Consider the following 22,103-nt stretch of genomic DNA (forward strand, 5'->3'; position numbering starts at 1 on the left):
TAGAGTTAGGGTGGGTGGTTGGGTGTAGACAGCATGGCGGAAAAGTGGGTTTGTGTAGGGTGCTCGGCTGATGAAAGAGAGTATGGGTAGGGTGGGTGTGGTTAGAAAGTGGGTGTCCAGTGGGCCGGGGTAGAGAGAGTGGAGGTGGGGTGGGTAGGTTAGTGAGAGTGGAGGTAAGGTGGGTGGGAGAAGAGAGAGTGGAGGTAGGATGGGTGAGGTAGAGAGAGTGGGGGTTGAGAGAGTGGAGTTATGGTTGGGTGGGTGCAGAGAGAGTGGAGGTATGGTGTGTGGGGGTAGCGAGTGGAGGTAGGGTGTGTGGGTGGGGGTAAAGAGAGTGGATGTAGGGATGGAGAGAATGAGGGTAGAGAGAGATCAGAGGCAGAGAGAGTGGGGGTTGGGTAGGTGGGATAGAGAGAGTGGAGAAAGAGTTGGTGGTGGTAAAGAGAGTGGGGGTAGGGTGGGTGGAGGTAGGAGAGTGGTGGTAGGGTGGTTTGGTGGGGGTAGACAGAGTGGGGGTTGAGTGGGTGGGGGTAGGGTGGGTGGCTGTGGGTAGAGAGAGTGGGGGCGGTGTGGGTGGCTAGGGGTAGAGAAAGTGGGGCAGGGTAGAGTGAGATAGTGGGGTTAGGGATGGTGGGTGTAGAGAGTGTGGGAGTAGGTTGGGGATAGAGAAGGTGGGGGTGGGTGGAAATAGAGTGAGGGTAGTGTGGGTGGGTTGGGGTAGAGAGAGTGAGCGTAGTGTGGGGTTAGAGAAGTTGGGGGTACAGTGGGTGGTGGTAGACAGGGTGGTGGCAGGGTGGATGGGTAGGGGTAGAGAGAGTGGAGATTGGGTTATGATATGATATAATTGGTTATTTATAACGCGATTAATACCCAGAGGTTTCTAAGCGTGGACCCGGGGATCGAACCTGTGTTGGTCCGTGTCATCTTGCTTCCAAGGCAAGCAAGTTACCCTTGAGCTATCCTCCAGAGACAAGTGGGAGTAGGGAGAGCCGGGATAGGGCTGTAGAGAGATTGGGGGTGGGGTGGGTGGGAAGTTGTGTAGAGACAATGGGGATAGGGTGGGTGGGTGTTGGTAGAGAGAGTTGGGATAGGGTGGGTGGGGTGAGAGCATGGATGTAGGTGAGTGGGTGGGGTTAGAAAAAGTGGGAGTGAGGTGGGTGGGTGAAGGTAGTTGGGTGGGGGCAAAAAACATGAAGAACAAAGCAGCCTCAGTAGTAGCTCAAACGAAACCTAACGAGCACACGTAATGGGGGCTGTTTGGATGGGGTTAGAGAGAGTAGGGGTCGGGGGGGGGGTTGAGAGAGTGGGCGTGGGATGGGTGTAGAAAGGCAGCCTCAGGAAGACAAATAAACGATCTGCCATTAAAAGCAGCCCAGATGCCTGCAAAGCAGCCCAAAATAGCCCAATATGAAATCACTGCACAGCTGGGAAATGGAAAGCCCAGAACCCAACTTGATAGGGAACTTCTCATTGGGTAGAACAGCGGGGGAGTTTGGAAAAAGAGTTTTGGGTGATTTGAAGTTTCATGCCATGGCATTGCTTGTTGCTATACCAATCAGATATGCTCAGTTCAGAACCCCATTCCATCACTCCCTCTTCTGTAATAATCGTTTTGCCAATTTTGTGGCACAAGCACCACAAAAGGTTCTCCAAAACCAAAAATAGGAATACCGTTAAATAAGCTCTCACCCCACCCCCACAAATTTTACATGTGGTCAAATAAGGGTTCTTAAAAGTTAGACTTCCACTTCAAAACACAAGAAAAACTGTTCTCCCATTTAGCACAAATGTATTGGGAATGGGCCATTCTGAAGCTGGTCCACACATGTCTAAGTCTAAGTTATGCAGGTGGAGTTACCCTGGTTTCCAGAATCTCAAAAATGCTGCTGCCTGTTTTACTATATAACACTCATAGACCTGGACACATCATGCCGGTACTGAGGACCCCACACTTGCTCCTGGTTGAGAGACACATTCAGTTTCAAATGATTTGTGCAGTCGCCACCATGCTTTCTATGAGACCAGTCCTCGATTCATGGCAATGTGCCTGAAGTCAAATAGACCCACCAGATCCTTGTATTCTATTACTGAGAAGATATTTGGTGGTCCTCTGTATTCAGAAAGCTTGATGTGCTGGATGCTCTCTTGTCTAGCTTCTATCCTCTGGCACACACGTGCTCTACAGATTAGAGCCGTTAAAAGCCACCTTCCTTTCACACACGTCTAATACCTCAGCAGAGCATCGCGACCAAAAGACACATGTGGCGATCATGCAGTATATAATTATTTTAGCACAACAAAACAAAATGTGTGAATCACCGTGACAAGACAGAGAGGGCCTGATTCTTAGAGATGGTAAATGAGGGGATTCCCAGGAGCATCTCAGATGTGCACAGGATAGTTTAGAGAGCCTAAAATGAGGGCGCCTCTGGAAATGCCTTTAGCTTCTTTCAGATCCTGACATGCAAATGCAATTCACATAGATTTGCTCAAGGGCATCCCAGAGATGTTCCAGACATCTTTGGGCGTGTTCCAGTGTCAAGCGGTTTGGGGAAACAGGCCCTTAAATTCCATAATTCACGTGTACATCCATATCAAAGGCCAAATTCGCAATGATTTGCACTGGAGCAACTAAGGAGTTGCCCTGCGCATCCCACATTTGCTCCGGCTACCTTATACCTTATTGACAAATCCTCAAAGAGGAGCCAATCTGAAGCAATTGTGATGCGCTATCATCTCTGGATTTGCTCCAGTTTTAGACTCAGTGCGTAGCTTATTTGGAGTCAGGCTACAAAAACATCACTTTTTAAAAAAACAGAAAATCGCTATTTACCAAAGCTTCCAGCAGACCTTTGAATCAGAGGCTTGTTGGATTCAGCACAGAAGATCGAGAGGAAGAGATATATCTGGCCACATTGGTTTGATCTCCCAGATCTTTCATTCCATCATAGTGTGGTGTGTTCTTTTTTTTTATAGAAAAAAGTTGGCCCCAGACCAAAAACATTGAAACAAATGTCTCTCTGCAGTGTTGTCACTCTGCCAGAATCCACCTGAGCTGCACAGCACAAGGCTTTGATATCTCTGTGGGGGAGGGGAAGCATTAGCGAAAGCTGGTCTTTTTTCTCTCGCATGAAATTATAGATTACAAAGAGACTGTCTGTATAATTTACTTATTACTTCAAACAAAGGCGACTAGTCCTCAAACACACACCCATCGAGGGCAAACAAAGACATTTAGCTTGGAGCCAGGTATTTCTAACCAAATATTTTGAAATATAATCCTAGCAATGTTTTCTGTGCAATGTCTGAATAAACACTGAGGCATTCGCACAAGCAGTACCTTGCCACCCAGTGTAGGAATGCGTAAATAACAGTGCGTCAGAGTGGGAGGGCCGGCTCCAGAACGCTTCTGGAGGCAAGTCACCCCTTCCGCGGGACACAAAATGATTTCGAGAATCAGTCTTAGCATACTAAGGAGGTGGGACTGGAAAATTGAGAAATATCCACTGAGTGTGGACTTAATTTAAAATACGTTAATTGTTTGAAGAGCTAAAGGCAGCAGAATTGAATCTGTGGTAAATTAATGCAATCGCTTTACAGTCCGTTATAAAGTTGATTTCATCTACACGAAAGAACAGTAAAGAAAGCCAGGGAAAATGTCTTAACATCAATGCATCACTTTAAAACTATGACGGTTATTGCCGTGTGGTTAGGCACCAGAAGATAAGCTTCCCGCCTGCCATGTGCTTTGTACAAAATAAAGATTATCAACACCTGAAAAGTGATATCCAAAAAGGCCCTGTTCAAGATATGCAAATGCATGTACTTAACAATAGATTAGATTACAAGTTTTCAAAATAAAAACTATTACATCAAAAAGACAAAACAACTTTTGATTCTGCCAGCACGTATTTCGCCCATCAGGGCTTTTTCAAGGATTCACACAATTCACCTAAATAGAACACCTTTGTCCTGACCAAAACAAATGAACTCCAACATCATTCATTTTCAGAAATGTCATATTGTGATCCAACATTCTATAAAGGGAATCCTGTTCCCACAATCCTCATAAGAAAAGGAATATATATATATATATATATATATATATATTTGTAATGTGAATCCCATGTTTGCTACAGATTTCTCAGAATTGTTGTTCTTTGTTTGATAGATTTTCTCTTAACTTTTAATTTGTTAAAGTAGTCCACGAGTTATTAGCGAGATAATAGATGTATGGAGCCATTATGCTTCTCTGCCTTGATCGGCTAGTACTCAGCAAATTGTATATCGTCTCCTCAGGACCTTAGGAAATTGAAAACCATCCTTACCTCTGATAAAGAGGATTTCTTTGGAGGGCGCTTTTCTATGCCATTGCTGACCCTGTGAGCAAATGATTCATGTTCCCATTACTACATGCTTGGAGTTTGATAAGATGTTCATTTTCTGATTCGTTTCCAGAAATTGGCAGGCCAGTGATGGGTTTTGGAACCCAATGTTTGTAACTAAGTTCTAGTCTTAAGATCAATTCAGTGGCTTCCATTTTCCCTGTCCACATTAGTACAAATTGTTTCCACAAATTAATGGAAATAGTCCATAATGTCTTTAAAACTTCAAAGCTCGTGACCATTTCTGAACCCTTTCCTACCATTTTCTCAGGTTGGAGAGGGGCTGAGCATCACCCAGTCAGCATAGATAGCTCACATAATATACGCAAGACAACTCTACTCCCTATGCTTATATTATGCATGTCTGTAGGAGGTTTATACAGCCCAACAGAAGGCTGAAACAATGGAAGTGAACTACCATAAGGGGACACAGATATAGGACACGACTGAAACAAAAGATAATTAGGGGAACAGTTAACAGGATCCAGAGATACGGTATGCAGGTTTTTTGTTGACTTCAGAACTGCAGGTCAACCAGTAGAAATCACTTAATCTCAATTTATTTGATCAACTCTCTAATCCCCATTCTGTGTCAAAATCTGATCTTGCATCCATCCCCCCGACCCCCGAACGATTACTAGTTAAAGAATTGTAGTGCACCCCAAGCTTGCTTTAAGTGAAATAAACGAAAGGCGCTGAAAAATATCTGCTTAAATTCAGCCATAACATGAGAAGGTGAGTGAGGGAACAGCAGTCGGGTTGTAGAGTAGTGTCCCCGCCCCCATCAGGTGGATAACAGAAATACTGAGGGGGAGGAAATTGTTGGGACGGCGTGGGATAGGGCTATGGCCACCAGGTAGCTTGGTTTGGGAAATGCTTGCCAGAGATATCCGAGTTCAGTCTGCACCACATCATTTTGAATCCATATGGCACTGACTTAGCCCTTCATCCTTTAGAAGTTGGTAAATTAAGTAACATTACATTCGGCAATGTTAACTATTTCTATTACAGTGCTTGGAAAGGGTAGGAAGCTGCCATGAATCACTATATAACAATGTAATAGGATTATTACTATTAGGATTTGTTTTTGGTAATATTAGCCACACAGGAGGTGGACGTTGAGTGGGGGGGGGGCGGAACTGTGATAAGAAGGGATGCCCCTCTGGGATTAGGGTGAGGCTCAGTCAATATTTAGGTTAACTGTATAATTGAAAATATAGCCAGCCAACATTTAAGGTGTCTCTGTTTTGAGATACATCTACAATCACCCTCAACCCTTCCCAAGTTTTATACACACATGAAGCACTTAAGTTAGCTCAATAAACTAAGTATCACAAAAACTACCCTATAAAGAGTATGCATGTTTTCCTCGAATAGCAGTAGGCTGTTATGAGAATAATGGCATTAGGACTAAGCTTGCAATATTGGAACATCTTTAGCTTTAGGCAAGGTCAATATTAACATTATATGAGACCAATAAATGTGGACATTTAAAAAATGTAAGTAAAAAACGAGCTCTATACAGTGTAAACATATTCATATTAGTCCAACGTCCAACCACATGTTTTACCATCCATAACAATGACTTTAGATCTTTCCTTTTAGCATCTTGGCATTTTTCCAAGGAGCAATCTTGCCAAAAGAAAGGGTGGGAAAGGTACTAGCTGAAACAACAATGGAGATATGCATCTTTAACTCATCACTCAACAAAGGAAAGAGCATTCCATGACCTCAGGTGACATCCCCATATTAGCAAAGAAATGCACAGAATAACAAAGGATCACAGCCACTGCCTGAAAGGACAAGATTTCAAATACTTGCATGTATCTAAGTTTTGCCCATCAATACTACTAAAAGGGTCTAACCAGAATTTTAAAAAATGTGCACTCGGATACTGTTTTGTCCACCGACTTTCAAGTGCTCTCTCAGAATAACAGCCCTTGCTCACCACAAGTTCTGATTTCAAACAGCTGTCATTTTACCCAAAACCACAGCAAAATGTAGCTTGCATTGTCATAATGTCACTGCAAAACAGTCTATAATTATATCCGGTTTTGTCAAAAGTCACTGGTGTTAACCAAAATAACGCATTGTAACCAACATATACATTTCTTTGCACTAGCCAAACACACAAACGATGATTTTTGATGATATTTGGTTTATGATTCTTCTTGGGTTATGTTTAAAATGGCATTATATTATTTTCTCAATCTATCCTGTCAGATCTCCGTGAATGGTACGACGTTCATTCATCCCCCGTTTTTCCTTTTCGCTGCACTTTTTGCCGAAAATGTTTTGTCGAAAAAACATTAAGAATATGGGGGGGGCATATAAGGGGTAGGGTGGTGTGGTGTATATGGAACAAATAATAGGTGAGGGGGCTTTTGGGGCGCCCAAATAAAAAATAAATCGACGATTTTTTTCAGCAAAAAGTGCCACAAAAAAAAACGGGCGAGGAATGAACATAGAACCGCTTGAACTGTCCTTTGTGTACCAAGAAATGCACAGTAAATTGGCCCAAATTTGCATTTATTTAGCCCAAAATTGAAATGACTATAATCAGGATTTCCTATAGATATTGCAAATACTTGCCACCAGCTAAAATCCTCCCAGACTCCATTTACTTAACTGAAAGAACAGACACTCTTACGGTTTCAATCAGTCCAACTAAGGAGTGAAATTGTGAGAAGCAAGCTAGCCTCTCCCAGTGCCAAGCAGAACTAAAGCTTAATCTTAGGGGAATATATAGAGGGAAAGATCGCCACGGGGATGTCGGGTCCTGGAAGAGGCATGTAAGGTTTTGAGTCTTGACTGCTGAAGCACACCCTAGATTTCAAACGCAATGAGGGAGATTTGGAAGTGGACATGCAAGGGAGTGGAGGAAACATGTATGGGGGCTGCTTGTTGGATTTATCTCGACTCCTAAACCCCCTCACACACCACAACACAAGGACAGAGGAGCTCCCGTGGTGGGAGCGGAATATGGTGTGCTAGTTTGGGTTACCAAGGAAAGAGGGAGACCATTACTCTGCTTAAAAAGGATGCACAAGGAAGACTTTCAGTGCTTTTGTCTTTCAGTAAGTCTCTCGTAGTTGACATGTGATTAATATGAAGCTTAACCGTGGTAGGTCCTTCAGCAGAGCTAGAGAGATGGTTCAATGATTGGCAGTGGGATGTAAACAAAGCTATTAGATAGTACGTCTTTGCGTAAGGTTTTCCATTTTCATGCCCGAGTTATAATATTGACTGAATATATGTTCTTCATACTGTTCTTTAAATCTGATACCTCGGGTTTTTAAAAATCAAGATTAGTGGATTACGATTGCTTCCTGGGTGACTCTTAGTTAAAAAAAGTCAATCACAGTGCGAATTGTAAACACGGATTCAAAAAGAATCAATTATTGAGGCATATCTACTATTTTCGGTACATTGGGCAAGGTGATCGGATGGGAATCTACCATTCACTAAGTGCAAGCCCAGCTCGACCAAATATGGTAGTAATAATTGGGTACTCTTACTGCAGTTGGCTCCTTAAACACTATTTGTGGGATGTTAAAAGCATTATCCTCTTCATCCGTCAGAGGTCCCATTCCTGAGTCATACCCCAACCTTAAATTAAAATCCCCCCTTTTAAGAGGGAAAGCTGATTAAAAAAATCCCCATTTTCCAATGTTCCAGATAGTTAGCAACCATACATAAAAGACTCCTAGTGTCGGGACCCAAACCATAACCTTGATAGGCATTGCACACATTTAAAATAAACGCACCACCGCCTCTAGGTAACCTTATCGAAACAGCTATAAGTGTATCAGAAGAACATACGATGGTACAGTGTGTGCAGACACATTTGCCACAAGGATAGCTAGCCTCATCCCCCTTATTTCAACCAATCTGACGTTTTTTGCAGCTGAATAAAAGCTACCAAAACCATCCAGCGAAATCAGTGAAATTACCATATCTCCTGAAAGAGAATAATGCCAAACCCTTACAAATAGTAAACACATTCAGGCACGCCTGGGAAACAAATTCAGGATCAAACAAGCTGTCTACTCAGCAATATTCCAGGAAGCTACCGGAAGTAAGAACCATGAAAATCAGAGAAATGTTCTCATCAAATAAAGTGGATCTCTGGCCTGAGCGGATAGCTCTGTCTGTGAAGATCGTGTTATTGCCTTCTCTAACACACCTGGATTCAAATCCATGATAGGAGTTATTGGTACCTCAACTAGACTCTTTGTAGCAACTTCGCATATCCCCTTTGTTAAGTTCCGAGCTACTTTTCGGAGGTACGAATGCAAGCGGCAGTGTTTAGCACCTCTGTCCAAGCAAATTTCAATTCCCACATCTAAATAGTCCTCCCTGCTTATCGCAGAGCAGGTTTCAAATACTAGGATCTGCAAAGGGGACCCTTAGGTTACACCCGCCGCAGTACGTACAGTCAGACACAATTCTCATTAGGGGTAGTACCTTGTTAGTTTTTCCAACAATGTCTAAAATGTCAGACAAGGCTGATCACCGGGTCCTAAGGTAGGCATTCTATCAGCATGAAAGCATCCTTTGAAGGTGCAAATAAGGTAATGTTTCCTCCATCCGTACATCAGGTCGCCATGCAAGTGGCTATGTAATACATTGGAGTGATTATCTGATGGTGGTTGAGGTGTAACACCTGCAGGTTGCTTTAAATTGCACCTCAAACCATTCAATTCATGTGCATCGTAAAAAGATGGAGGGCTAGCAGAAGCAACCAGCCGCTCTAATGTCTTGCCCCGTTTCAGTGTTTTAAGCCGCCGATCATCCAGGATAGACTCGGTTTGTGTGCACACATTTATTTGACAGTGAATCCCAAGAGACCCAGAGCTTCACCACAAGCGATGAAACAGTTTCGGAAGAAGGTATTTGACACTTGGCACTCATCTCTTGCAGTCCTACTCCCTCAATTTCCTTTGCACATTTTCACTGGCTCCAAACTAATATCACCTTACTAGAGAAACAACAAAATAAAAGGGCTAGTTATGCTTCAATGTAGCATCCTGGTTGCCTTCTCATAGGTTGTGTCTTTTCCTCTTTGCTTAATCGGCTTAGTTGACGTCAGTTACCTTTCATGTCACCCCCTGCAAATGTACCTTATTTAATTCTCTGCCATGAGTAACCATTCCCTGCGAATATTTTCTGATTTCCCTGTATTATTTTACGACACAATGGCAAAGACTTAAATCAATGATCAGTGGCATAGAGCAGAACCAAGCAAAAGCGTTGCATGCATAAGGATATAGAACTAAACCTGGTCAAATTTTCCTGGAACCTTTATGATTTAGTCCGACAGTGCCCAGTATGCAGATTCATAACATTTGAGTAATTTACGCCTCCGTTTCCGTGTGCTATCTGGGAGCATGTTGTTGTTGTAAATTACAGACCTAATGTGGGTGTAAGTGACGCTTCCTATTGTAAATGGCCCGTGTATATCTAGCTTCAAAATGACTCAAATCACTAAACCAACCCCCCAACCAGAATACTAAAATATTAATGTCAGTAGTCACCCCCACACAGAAACTAACCTTGTCTATAAGAACGTTCTTTTAGAGAGTCATTTGCCAGACCCGTCTGAAACTCTCTTTGCCCACAGATCAGAAGCATAGCAATTCCAGTGGTCGAGTCCCAGCTGGAAAATCACCTTCTCTCATTGGCATTAAACCCCTCTGCCCCATATGTCCTCGTACCACCAGTCCTGGTCAATAATTGCAAAGCAAAAAAAGACCCGCCTGCAGATCCACAGAGTGGCCCCAAGGCATACACAGTAATATACCGCGGCCCCTAATATTGCAACTGAATGTTTGCATGACTTTGCAAAACACTGTGCAGCGCTATACCACCACAAATGTGATAGCATCAACATCAGAAAGCTGAACAGGAAAACACACACACACAGAAATAGGTAAGCTTGGCATGCCTTACTGCAATTGTGATCATGGCTAATGGTATGATTGCTTGTTACCATTAAGGTAGCGCTGCAGATCAGAACAGGCGTGCATGGGCTAATATCTCCTTACATCTCTGCACCTACTACACTAATAACAGCCCGCACATGTGAAGAATGCATTGGCATGTGAAGTACACAAACAGCTTATTTAGTGCTTCTTGTAATTACATGAGAACATCTGCAGGGAAAATGTAACCTGCAGCCACCTTCTCCTGCAAGGGAGTCACTTACCGCCATCTTCAATGGTGAAATGAAAAATGTCGCTGGTTGCGTTATCGCCATCCCTTAACACATAGCAGATCTTCATTTCATCAATATCAGCTGGAAAGGTGAAAGGAAAGGGTGTTAGTCATTGCATGCATGCTTACTACCAGATGCAAGATCAGAGTAATAATACATTGTAATTCTATATATAAAACACAATAGGTCAGGGGGGCGCCGAGTACCCAGGTGCTCCGGGGCCTAGACCCCCCCCCCCTCCTCCCGACCCATGGAAACGTTATTTTCATGAAGGTCCCATTTCTTAGAATGGGACTTTTCTGATTTTTTTTTGCCGCCAAAAGTCAGCGCTCCTGCAATACGTGCCACTATGCAGACCTTAAAGCTACTTGTTGAAATGTTTATAAGAGATTTAAAATAAGCTGATGCATTAAATAAGCAATGGCAGGTGTGGCTGTGAGCTGTAATGGATGGTAGCAGCCCACCATCCTAAATTAATGGGCCAGAACGAAATAGAACAGAGCGAGGGCCTTCAACCAGGGTGGCGTGTGGTGGGCGCCATGACCATCCGGCACCATACACAGCCAAGGCCTTTAACATCCCTCTTGGCCCATCCCTCGCATTGGATTTAAAACGCTTGCATACAAGTTTCATAAATATGAACAACACATGGACAAGAGTCACAGAAAGAACTGGAAAGCGAGCTCAGAGCCATCACTGTAGGCCATCAAAGGTGCATCTGAGGAGATGTGGCCAAAGAGGGAGGCCAGAAAGAAGGCAAGCAAAAGCCATGTTTTCCCATACTTTACTTTCAAATGGGAGTCTCTGCAGAGTGAGTAATAATGGGCAGGGGCCGGAGGGAGTAGCCATCAAAAAGCTGTGCTCTGAACTGGTTTTTAGCAGACGCAGCCTGCGCTCTGAGCTATTTCCCGGGCTGTCGGACCCCACGGGGCTGCTGATCAGTGATATGCTCAGGTTTTGACTCAGCCTTCTCAAGAAGGATGCCTCAAGTTCAATTAAAACATATTCATTCAGCCACAAGTCAGAACGTCTAAAGGGTTCCATCTATTCCCAAAAATGGTGCAGATGAAGGGTTCTGTCCCTGTGCGTAGGGCTGGCTTTCTTCACTACCGGAATAGTGATATTGAGTCACGTTTTCAGGATATCCATAATAAATATGTATGAGAAAAAAAAAAAACACAAACATTTATTTATTTTACCATGTATAGCAGCGTACAAAACCCTCAGGTATCTAGGCGCTAGTTACAGTAAGTGTGAAGTGATATAATACAGAGTTCAAGACCGTGTATAAATGGTTACAAAGTGCAGGTTGATCTTGATTGCAAACTTAATTAAAAAAAAACCAAGCCTCGTGTAGGCATCGGGTTCAGAGGTGCAGGTAAGCATAAACACAACGTAGGTGTGATTGAACTGTCTGGAGAAGCCACGCATCATGAGGGGTACAGGTAAGGAGAGGACAGAGTAGGTGTAGGTGTACTGTCTGGAAAAGCCACGCCTCATGGTGCGTTGGGCTACTTCAGGGGTACAGGTAAGCACAGGACAGAGTAGGTGTAGGTGTACTGTCTGGAAAAGTCACGCCTCATGGTGGGGGGGGCTACTTCAGGGGTACAGGTAAGCACAGGACAGAGTAGGTGTCGGCGTACTGTCTGGAAAAGTCACGCCTCATCGTGTGGGGGGCTACTTCAGGGGTACAGGTAAGCACAGGACAAAGTAGGTGTAGGTGTACTGTCTGGAAAAGTCACGTCTCATGGTGTGGGGGCTACTTCAGGGGTACAGGTAAGCATGGGACAGAGTAGGTGTAGGTGTACTGTCTGGAAAAGCCACACCTCATGGTGCAGGGGGCTACTTCAGGGGTACAGGTAAGCACAGGACAGAGTAGGTGTAGGAGTATCCACACCTCATGGTGCAGGGTGCAACTTCAGGGGTACAGGTAAGCACAGGACAGAGTAGGTGTAGGTGTACTGTCTGGAAAAGTCACGTCTCATGGTGTGGGGGCTACTTCAGGGGTACAGGTAAGCATGGGACAGAGTAGGTGTAGGTGTACTGTCTGGAAAAGCCGCACCTCATGGTGCAGGGGGCTACTTCAGGGGTACAGGTAAGCACAGGACAGAGTAGGTGTAGGTGTACTGTCTGGAAAAGCCACACCTCATGGTGCAGGGGGCTACTTCAGGGGTACAGGTAAGCACATGACAGAGTAGGTGTAGGAGTATCCACACCTCATGGTGCAGGGTGCAACTTCAGGGGTACAGGTAAGCACAGGACAGAGTAGGTGTAGGCGTACTGTCTGGAAAAGCCACGTCTCATGGTGCGGGGGGCTACATCAGGGTCACTGGTAAGCACAGGACAGAGTAGGTGTAGGCGTACTGTCTGGAAAAGCCACGCCTCATGGGGGCTACTTCAGGAGTACAGGTAAGCATGGGACAGAGTAGGTGTAGGAGTATCCACACCTCATGGTGCCACTTCAGGGGTACAGGTAAGCACAGGACAGAGTAGGTGTAGACGTAGTGTCTGGAAAAGTCACGCCTCATCGTGTGGGGGGCTACTTCAGGGGTACAGGTAAGCACAGGACAAAGTAGGTGTAGGTGTACTGTCTGGAAAAGTCACGTCTCATGGTGTGGGGGCTACTTCAGGGGTAAAGGTAAGCACAGGACAGAGTAGGTGGAGGTGTACTGTCTGGAAAAGCCACGCCTCATGGTGCGGGGGGCTACTTCAGGGGTACAGGTAAGCACAGGACAGAGTAGGTGTAGGCGTACTGTCTGGAAAAGCCACGCCTCATGGGGGCTACTTCAGGAGTACAGGTAAGCATGGGACAGAGTAGGTGTAGGTGTACTGTCTGGAAAAGCCACGCCTCATGGTGCGGGGGGCTACTTCAGGAGTACAGGTAAGCATGGGACAGAGTAGGTATAGGTGTACTGTCTGGAAAAGCCACGCCTCATGGTGCAGGGGGCTACTTCAGGGGTACAGGTAAGCACAGGACAGAGTAGGTGTAGGAGTATCCACACCTCATGGTGCAGGGTGCAACTTCAGGGGTACAGGTAAGCACAGGACAGAGTAGGTGTAGGCGTACTGTCTGGAAAAGCCACGCCACATGGTGCGGGGGGCTACATCAGGGTCACTGGTAAGCACAGGACAGAGTAGGTGTAGGCGTACTGTCTGGAAAAGCCACGCCTCATGGGGGCTACTTCAGGAGTACAGGTAAGCATGGGACAGAGTAGGTGTAGGTGTACTGTCTGGAAAAGCCACGCCTCATGGTGCGGAGGGCTACTTCAAGAGTACAGGTAAGCAAAGGACAGAGCAGGTGTAGGCGTACTGTCTGGAAAAGCCACACCTCATGGTGCAGGGGGCTACTTCAGGGGAACAGGTAAGCACAGGACAGAGTAGGTGTAGGAGTATCCACACCTCATGGTGCCACTTCAGGGGTACAGGTAAGCACAGGACAGAGTAGGTGTAGGTGTACTGTCTGGAAAAGTCACGTCTCATGGTGCGGGGGCTACGTACGTCAGGAGTACAGGTAAGCACAGGACAGAGTAGGTGCAGACGTAGTGTCTGGAAAAGCCACGCCTCATGGTGCGCGGGGCTACTTCAGGGGTACAGGTAAGCACAGGACAGAGTAGGTGCAGACGTAGTGTCTGGAAAAGCCACGCCTCATGGTGCGCGGGGCTACTTCAGGGGTACAGGTAAGCACAGGACAGAGTAGGTGTAGGTGTACTGTCTGGAAAAGTCACGCCTCATGGTGCGGGGGCTACGTCAGGAGTGCAAGTAAGCACAGGACAGAGTAGGTGTAGACGTAGTGTCTGGAAAAGTCACGCCTCATGGTGCAGGGGGCTACTTCAGGGGTACAGGTAAGCACAGGACAGAGTAGGTGTAGGTGTACTGTCTGGAAAAGCCACACCTCATGGTGCGGGAGGTTACTTCAGGGGTACAGGTAAGCACAGGACAGAGTAGGTGTAGGCGTACTGTCTGGAAAAGCCACGTCTCATGGTGCGGGGGGCTACTTCAGGGGTACAGGTAAGCACATGACAGAGTAGGTGTAGTTGTACTGTCTGGAAAAGCCATGTCTCATGGTGTGGGGGGCTACTTCAGGGGTACAGGTGAGCACAGGACAGAGTAGGTGTAGGCGTACTCTCTGGAAAAGTCATGCCTCATGGGGGCTACTTCAGGGGTACAGGTAAGCATGCAATGCAGACAGGACGGATGATTCCTAGGCAGTTAAAGGTAATTCAGTTGCATAGACGACTAAAATGGCATTTGCAGGTTAACAAGATAAATTGATTAAAAGTGACGAAGGTGGGTGATTACAATACATTATAGAAACAAGTGGGTGAGGGGATCTCATAAGATAGGGCGGCCGTCGATGGTAGTGGTAAGTTTGTCGGGTCCGCCTGCAAGGCTAAGTATACAAGTAGCATTTCCCGTATACAGCGTCATGAAGAGTGGAGAGAGGGGAGTAGAGGGAGTGAAGTGGTATAGTGGGGACACAGCAGCTAATCACAGAATGGTAACCAGGCGCCATATAAGGGAGTCACAATTATAAATGGATGTGTCAGCAAATTGCAGTGTTACATCACGACAATGTATTATGCTATTATATATAAACCCGAAGGGCGTATAAGAGACAGCAGGATAAACAGCACTTGCCAGGACGATGTTAGAGCACAGTCTGCGCGCAGGATCGTGGCAGGGCAGGTCTGGCGGACGGTGGACCGCAGTGCTTACAGTGAAGCATTCGCAGGTGTGAGGAATACCGAACGAAAGTGCTCGTAAAAGACACTCGTAATGTTGCAGTAAGGAGAGTTATAGAGGATCAAGTTATCGATCATGCGCGGTCATATCAAGATCAAACCAGCAGGCAGGGGAGCAGCGAGCAGTCATTAATTCTCTGGTAGTGAAAAGTACACGAAGTTTGAAATTGATCAATGAGGAAAGTCACTAAGTCAGCATGGAAAGCAGCACAAGCTGGGAAAGCCGAACCCAGCGTGAACTGGGGGCTGCATCAGCTGTGCAGGTAAATGCAGGTTATGCCAAGAAAGAGCATGTGGAGTGCCATTCAACGAGGTGGAGAAGGCGGCGGCCATCTTGCCGCTGTTTCCGATTTCCAAGCAATGAATGGGGCCAGTCGATGGAGGTTTGCTGGTGGGCCATAACGGATGTTGTCCCCATTGTGGACCGTGAATTTAGCTACAATGAATTTAGGGGTACGTTTTTTTGTTGTTTAATACTTTTTTATTGATATATTTTTCAAAACAGATACAGAATATCCAAACAGAATATAAAGAGGGGTAATTCATGTATACTGCATCACCTAATGGAACCAAGATTAGAACATATACCTGCTATACTGTGCAAGAGTATCAGTTGGCAAGTTAGCTACATAAAAGTTATCAAGCAGAAATAATATATCTAAAAAGTTATTAACCAGATAATAATTATGAATTGCAACATATGGCAAATAAAACGAGGACGACAGGGGAGGACGAACACAAGTAACAAAGATGATACATTAGGGAACTAGAGGGAGTAGAAGACAGGTAGCGTAATTATTATTAGTACCTAGACAGGGCAACATTCCGCAGATAGGAATAAATGGCACATTATTTATCAAGATGTGAATTGTCACAATAGGTTCAAGAGCCGTGAGTTGACATGTCATGAAAGGTTGGATAATTAGTGGAATGAAACCATTTGCCATTGCGTTTAGCTAATAAATGAGGTAGCCTGGCCATACATTGTTCAGGTCTATGTACATGGCCGATATTATTCCACCAACCTTTTACTGTAACATTTTGAAATTGTTTCCAATTTGCTGTAATTAATTTAATGGCAATAGCAATGAAAAAATCATAAAATACCAACCAGAATACCAACTTCTCTCTATTACATGCAATACTACGCAATAGAATATTTGTAAGAGACAGGGGAATAATAATTTTACAAATATTTCTCAAATGCTTCCAAACATGCTGGCCAAACGCATTAGTATAGGTACATTCATAAAACATATGTTTAAAAAACCCTGCATTTGCTCTGCAAGACCAACAGCACACATTGCCAGTCATTACTCTCTGGCCTCTGTAACGCACATTGTCAGTCATTAGTCTCTGGCCTCTGTAACGCACATTGCCAGTCATTACTCTCTGGCCTCTGTAACCCACATTGCCAGTCATTACTCTCTGGCCTCTGTAACGCACATTGTCAGTCATTACTCTCTGGCCTCTGTAACGCACATTGCCAGTCATTACTCTCTGGCCTCTGTAACGCACATTGCCAGTCATTACTCTCTGGCCTCTGTAATTACTGGCAATGTGTGGGAGAGGCTAATGAATAGTAGAGACCTCGCCCTGGTCATTGCATGGGCAGCATTTTTAAAAGATATACTTCCTGATACCACGTGCGCAGCACTGCCACAGAGAATGCATTGAGCGGACTCTAGCTACTATTTGAATGCTAGATGGAGTTTTCCTTAGCTTTTGATGTTCTTAAAAGGGGTCGAGGTTGTAGAGACAGAATAGTATTTATTGAATTCTTGTATTTTATGTATTTTGCTTATGGTCAAGTATTGAAATATGATGAAATGTTTGTAGTGTTATGACTATTAATGTGTGTAAAATTGTTTATGGTATGTTTTAAACTATAAACAAAATGATAATAATAATAATAAATAAAATGGCCATGGGCAGTCAATGGGTGGGCAAATAACCAAACAACACTTACAGGCTGTGTACCTCCTCCTATGCCATTCCTCCCTAGCCGTACTCAAATGCAATAGTTCCGGCTTATTGGTGTCGCAAGCAACACCTATTAGCCCAAACTAAAAAGGCAAAAGAGAAGGGAGGCCAGTACAAAGCCATGTTTTGCCCCTGGCGACCATTAAAAGATCTAGATGTCGCCTATAGTGAAACCAAAACCTCCCAAAGTAGTGCATGGTGAACACCAACAAATGCAGTGTTGAGACGGACAAATGCAATATAAAGTGTTTCTCTTTTTTTATAACTCATCTTTCCTGTATTAAAACAGGAGAAAGACCAGATCAATTGTCCCAATGCCTCTGAAGGTCTTCCCTGGAGATGGGTTAACATTTTATTTTCTGAGGTTCAAAAAACCGAGATGTTGAAGATACAGCCCCATTTCCTTATTTCAGACTATCTAGAGAGACGGGGCATTAATTCGCCGGATACAATCTATTATGACAAATTCAATTCCAAGAATGAATGGCTTTAGGAACTCTCTTTCTCTTTTCGTCCACTTGCATATTGGCCTGGTAGCAAGGGAATCCGGATGATAGAGGTGGGAGGCCTAAGCCCTCCTTTATGCCAATGATCTGTTGCTTCTATCTGGCCCAAGCTATCTAACCCTGTCATCCTTTCGAAGAAGACGGGAAGTTGCCCTACTTTAAGGTGCAGTCTAAAACTAAAATGTTCCTGGTCTCCTTAACATGCCTTTAATCTATGTTTCAAGGATGGGAGGTTCATTGGGAGAACAAAAGCATTTTGTTCATGGGGAACCGAGGTCAGTAGAGACACGCATCATATGCTTCCCCACCACAACATAAGACAGAGAAAAGAGATTGGAATAGACATTGCCTGTAGGAGAAAACAGAATTTTAGCCCATGGGGAAAGATTGGGACAATCAAAAAATGGCATTACCCAAGAAAATGAATGTGTAGAAGAACGTGGATATTGTGCAAATTGAGATGAGCTCTGCTGGGTTTTCGTGGGCCCAATACCCATATTCCCCAGGAAGATTCTAAAGGGGAGATCAAGCAAAGGAGGGTTTAGGTGTCCCCATGTGTAACAGTACCATCAAGCCTTCACTCGCAGGCCCCTTAATGAAATGCTCACTCACTATGCTCCCCAAAGTGCCTGAACATTGACAAGCTCCCACGTAACCTTGATTTGATATGATATGATGGTTATAACGGCCTTTGCACACGTGTTTCTATTGCTCTATTGCTCCCCTTATCCGAGTGTGCACTACAATATATTAAAGTTGGCTGTAATTATTGTTGCCTGGGTAGGGTGCAAGGCCATGGCACCAATGAATGAGAACTACCTATTGCATGAAGAGGATTGACTTTGGTGGAACCCGGTGCTATGGACTAAGACCCTCTCCTGGTCAGGATGGAGAAATCAAGGAATTTTCTCTCTGTGAAGTGTTTGGAATAAAAGTGTTTGAACTCTTGTCTGAATTGTTCACCAATCTGAGATAATGAACAACGTTATCCCTGACGCCCTTCACATACTTTTGATTCTATAATAGAAATTTGACTGGTCTACCTCTACGTAATATAATATATGATTGCCACATACTCGGTTTTGCCAGGTATGGGTGCTTTTAAGAACCAACGGGTGGAGGAGCTGGGAACCAATTTTGGATAACAGCTGGAAGTGCTTATGCAGCAAGATTCTGCGTTGGGCCCTAGGCATGGAACCTGCCTTGCCGAGCTCTGTTCTTTATTATGGTGTCCTTTTCCTTAGTGCAAGATCACAGGATTGTTGAGGTGAAGCCCACACCTCCTTTGTGGTAACAACTGTGGATATCCTGGTTACCTCGCTATTGGTTAGTTTAATACAATGGATTTTTCACACTGTTTCATGTTTGGTGATAATTGATTTTATTCATCAATGTGTTTATTGTGTGGGCTCTTGATCCCAATAGTGGTCAGCCGACACATGTTTCGACCCTTGGGTCTTTATCAAGGCTATTTGTGATGGAGGAGTGCCCCTTATGGGCTCCTGAGGGAAAGCGAATGGTCAGATGTGTCTCATTGACAGCTGGGCTCTGGATAGGGCCCTGGTAAACAGGAGTGGCGGCGGCAGTGCTTATGCACCAACCCGGTGTTGACGAAGATTGATCCGATTCAGAGATTCATCACACCGTGGAATTTCTGTCGACGATACTGGACATCTGTGAGAATGTATTGTGCAAACTTCTTGGGGATTCCTGGTTGTTGAATCTGTCAATACATGAAGGCTCTATGATCTATATGTTTTTGACATGTGAGAAAACCACTGCTTTCTGCTCAGACAGTTTTGACCGCATTATCTTGTGGTAGCACCAGCAGTGGCTTTTTTTCTGCTTCTTCTGCACACCGCCCAACGCTCGATCCTCCACCGCACGTGGCTATTTAGGGTACTGACAGCTGCACCTAAATTAATTTTAATGTGCTGGAAAGATGTGCAAAGGCCCCAGAGTGATGACTGGTTTGAGGACCTTGACGCACTGTTGGGAAAGGAGAACGTTTTGCTCAAACTGAAAGTTGAAGAGTGAGTTGATATGGGCTGATTTTAATGAGCTCAGCGTGCAAAACCCAATGTATAACTTTTTTTCTTTTAGCTGCGGCAACCCTAATGGGGGCTAGACTTCTGTTCTCTCCCTTCCCTGCTCTTCCCGCTTCCCATACTTTTGGTCCTGCTTCGGATCTCTGCTTTATAAGCATTTTTAATATACATGTTTTTATGATGGACAGTTTGGTTCACCATTTGTGTACAGTATTGGGGGAGAGATCTTCTGCTACTTTTCCACTGAAACTCTAATAAAGCTTTTTTACATAAAATAGTAGGCAAACACATGGATCACTTTTAAAAAGCACTATAAGAAGTTTGTATTGGCCAGGGTCATTGACAGTTTTCTGAGCATCCAGTACCAGGCCTGAGTGTACCTTGGTGAACGTTATTCTCTCACTGCTGTCTCCAGACACCAATACCAATTACTTTATATTACCATTGGGAGTTGAATCATGGTCTTTAAAAAAATCAATAAGAAAACTGATGAAGCCAACTGTTTTCAGTTATATCCACTTTCCAGGCTGAACATCCATTAAGCAACACTTGGATAACTAAAAGTCCTGATGATTTGTAGTTGCAATGGGTGTTTGTATGGCCTGCCGCTTCCTCTCATCATCTGTTTTTTTCTCCAGATGCAACCAGCCCCCTTTTTTCCTCTTAAAGGTTTGCCTCTTGACCCCCCCCATTTTGATTCTGCTGCTGCTACTTAGTAAGTTTTAGCTTTTTTGATGTCAGCATCAAACCACGATTCTCCGTTTTACTATGGTCTTTTTCACAATCGTACAAGGTTTAGTCAAATAGGATAAAAGCCACATAGGGCTGCAGTAAATGTATAAACATATCATATATTGCCCCTATATAAAATTCAGAAATAGAGGCTTCTGCTAACCCAGCACTGGAGTCGCGAAAGCGGGGGGAGATTGAATTGATACGGACTGGAAATAACCATGTATTTGTTCAAATAGGCCCAACTGACTCTTTTGTGTTTGCTTTTGGCTTCCCCAGCCCCTGGAATGATATACCCGAGGACTAGAGGACCATGGTGACCTTCTAGATGCACAGATACCACCATATCTGGCACCAGTTCCCGGACTGGGAGGTTCACCAAACAAGAATTCAATATGAGTTTGGATACGATTTGTCCAGAGGGAGCGTTTCGTAGAAATGTTACCTGGCAATCGACCATTGCCAGCTCCGAACCCCAATCTTGCCAGCATGGCTACTAAGTATGGACATAATGATGAGGTCACTTTGAGGCTGTGACTTATGAATCAAGGATTCCCCTTTCCAGGGCTTCATCGAGGATAACCGAAGGCACTTTTATCGGATTGAATTGTAAGTTAAAGTCATTAATCCCCAGTAAGCAGAGCCATCAGAATTATTCAGAATTATTCTTATCATCTTGCAGTGGTCTTCAGACTGTGGGGCTTCCCCCATTGGGGGCCCTGAAGGATGTCCAGAGGAGGCGCAAAGCTTTCTGAAAAGGGATTTCGGCGATTGTTTGTAACAGTAAATATAAGCATTTGATAAAAAATAATATGCTTACTCAATGGGGGCTCAGAGTATAAACATTTTAAGGCCAGTGATTGAGCGTATTTATAAGGGCTTCTAGGAGAACTAGCAATTTGGGGTAATCAGATGCAACAAACGATCTGTTATAAACTTCTAAAATCATTAGACCAAACCTATTCGAGAGTGTAACCTTCACCACTTGAACCTTCAGAGAGGCCATTTCCGTCATAGAGGTGCTGACATTAGTAGTTAATTGATCAACCTCAGAAGAATGAAGAGCTAAATGGGCCTTGCAAGGATACAAACTTGTGAAGTGCTGTCTGGCCATGTGCCTAAACCAAGTGCTTCCTTAACGAGCTGAGCCATCCAACCGGAGTGGAGGCCACGTGTGTTTAATGGTTCCGGAGCACACGTTGTCATGACTCCTTTGGCACCCCAGATCAGCCCTACTCACTTCCATTCCTCCATACTGTTCAAACCCTTGGTCAGCTCTCCCACTAGCTACAGTGCGTGGTGTGCAAATTCATAATTGTGATTAGGGTGGAAGTGATTTGGTGAAATAATTGGAAGCCAGCTCGGCTTAAGAAAGAGGAATGTTCCCCCAGGGGTGGACTGGGAACTAAAAGAGGCCCTCGAAATACTTACTTGGGACCAAAAGAGGCCCTGGAAATTATTTTCAAAGTGGCCCCACATGACACATTTTC

At 44.5% G+C, this 22,103-nt stretch overlaps 1 protein-coding gene across 1 annotated transcript in view; it reads right to left on the reverse strand.

Moving 5' to 3' along the window:
• Positions 1–22,103, reverse strand: part of FREM2 (FRAS1 related extracellular matrix 2) — a 796,190-nt gene that overhangs the window by 750,655 nt on the left and 23,432 nt on the right. Inside the window, exon 2 of the mRNA XM_069640403.1 lies at positions 10,594–10,683. Within this exon, the coding sequence (XP_069496504.1) occupies positions 10,594–10,683 (90 nt within the window). The remainder of the gene's footprint in view (positions 1–10,593; positions 10,684–22,103) is intronic.

Source organism: Ambystoma mexicanum, chromosome 7q, assembly GCF_040938575.1.
Source record: "Ambystoma mexicanum isolate Mex_15411 chromosome 7q, UKY_AmexF1_1, whole genome shotgun sequence".
Classification (NCBI taxonomy): Eukaryota; Metazoa; Chordata; class Amphibia; order Caudata; family Ambystomatidae; genus Ambystoma; species Ambystoma mexicanum.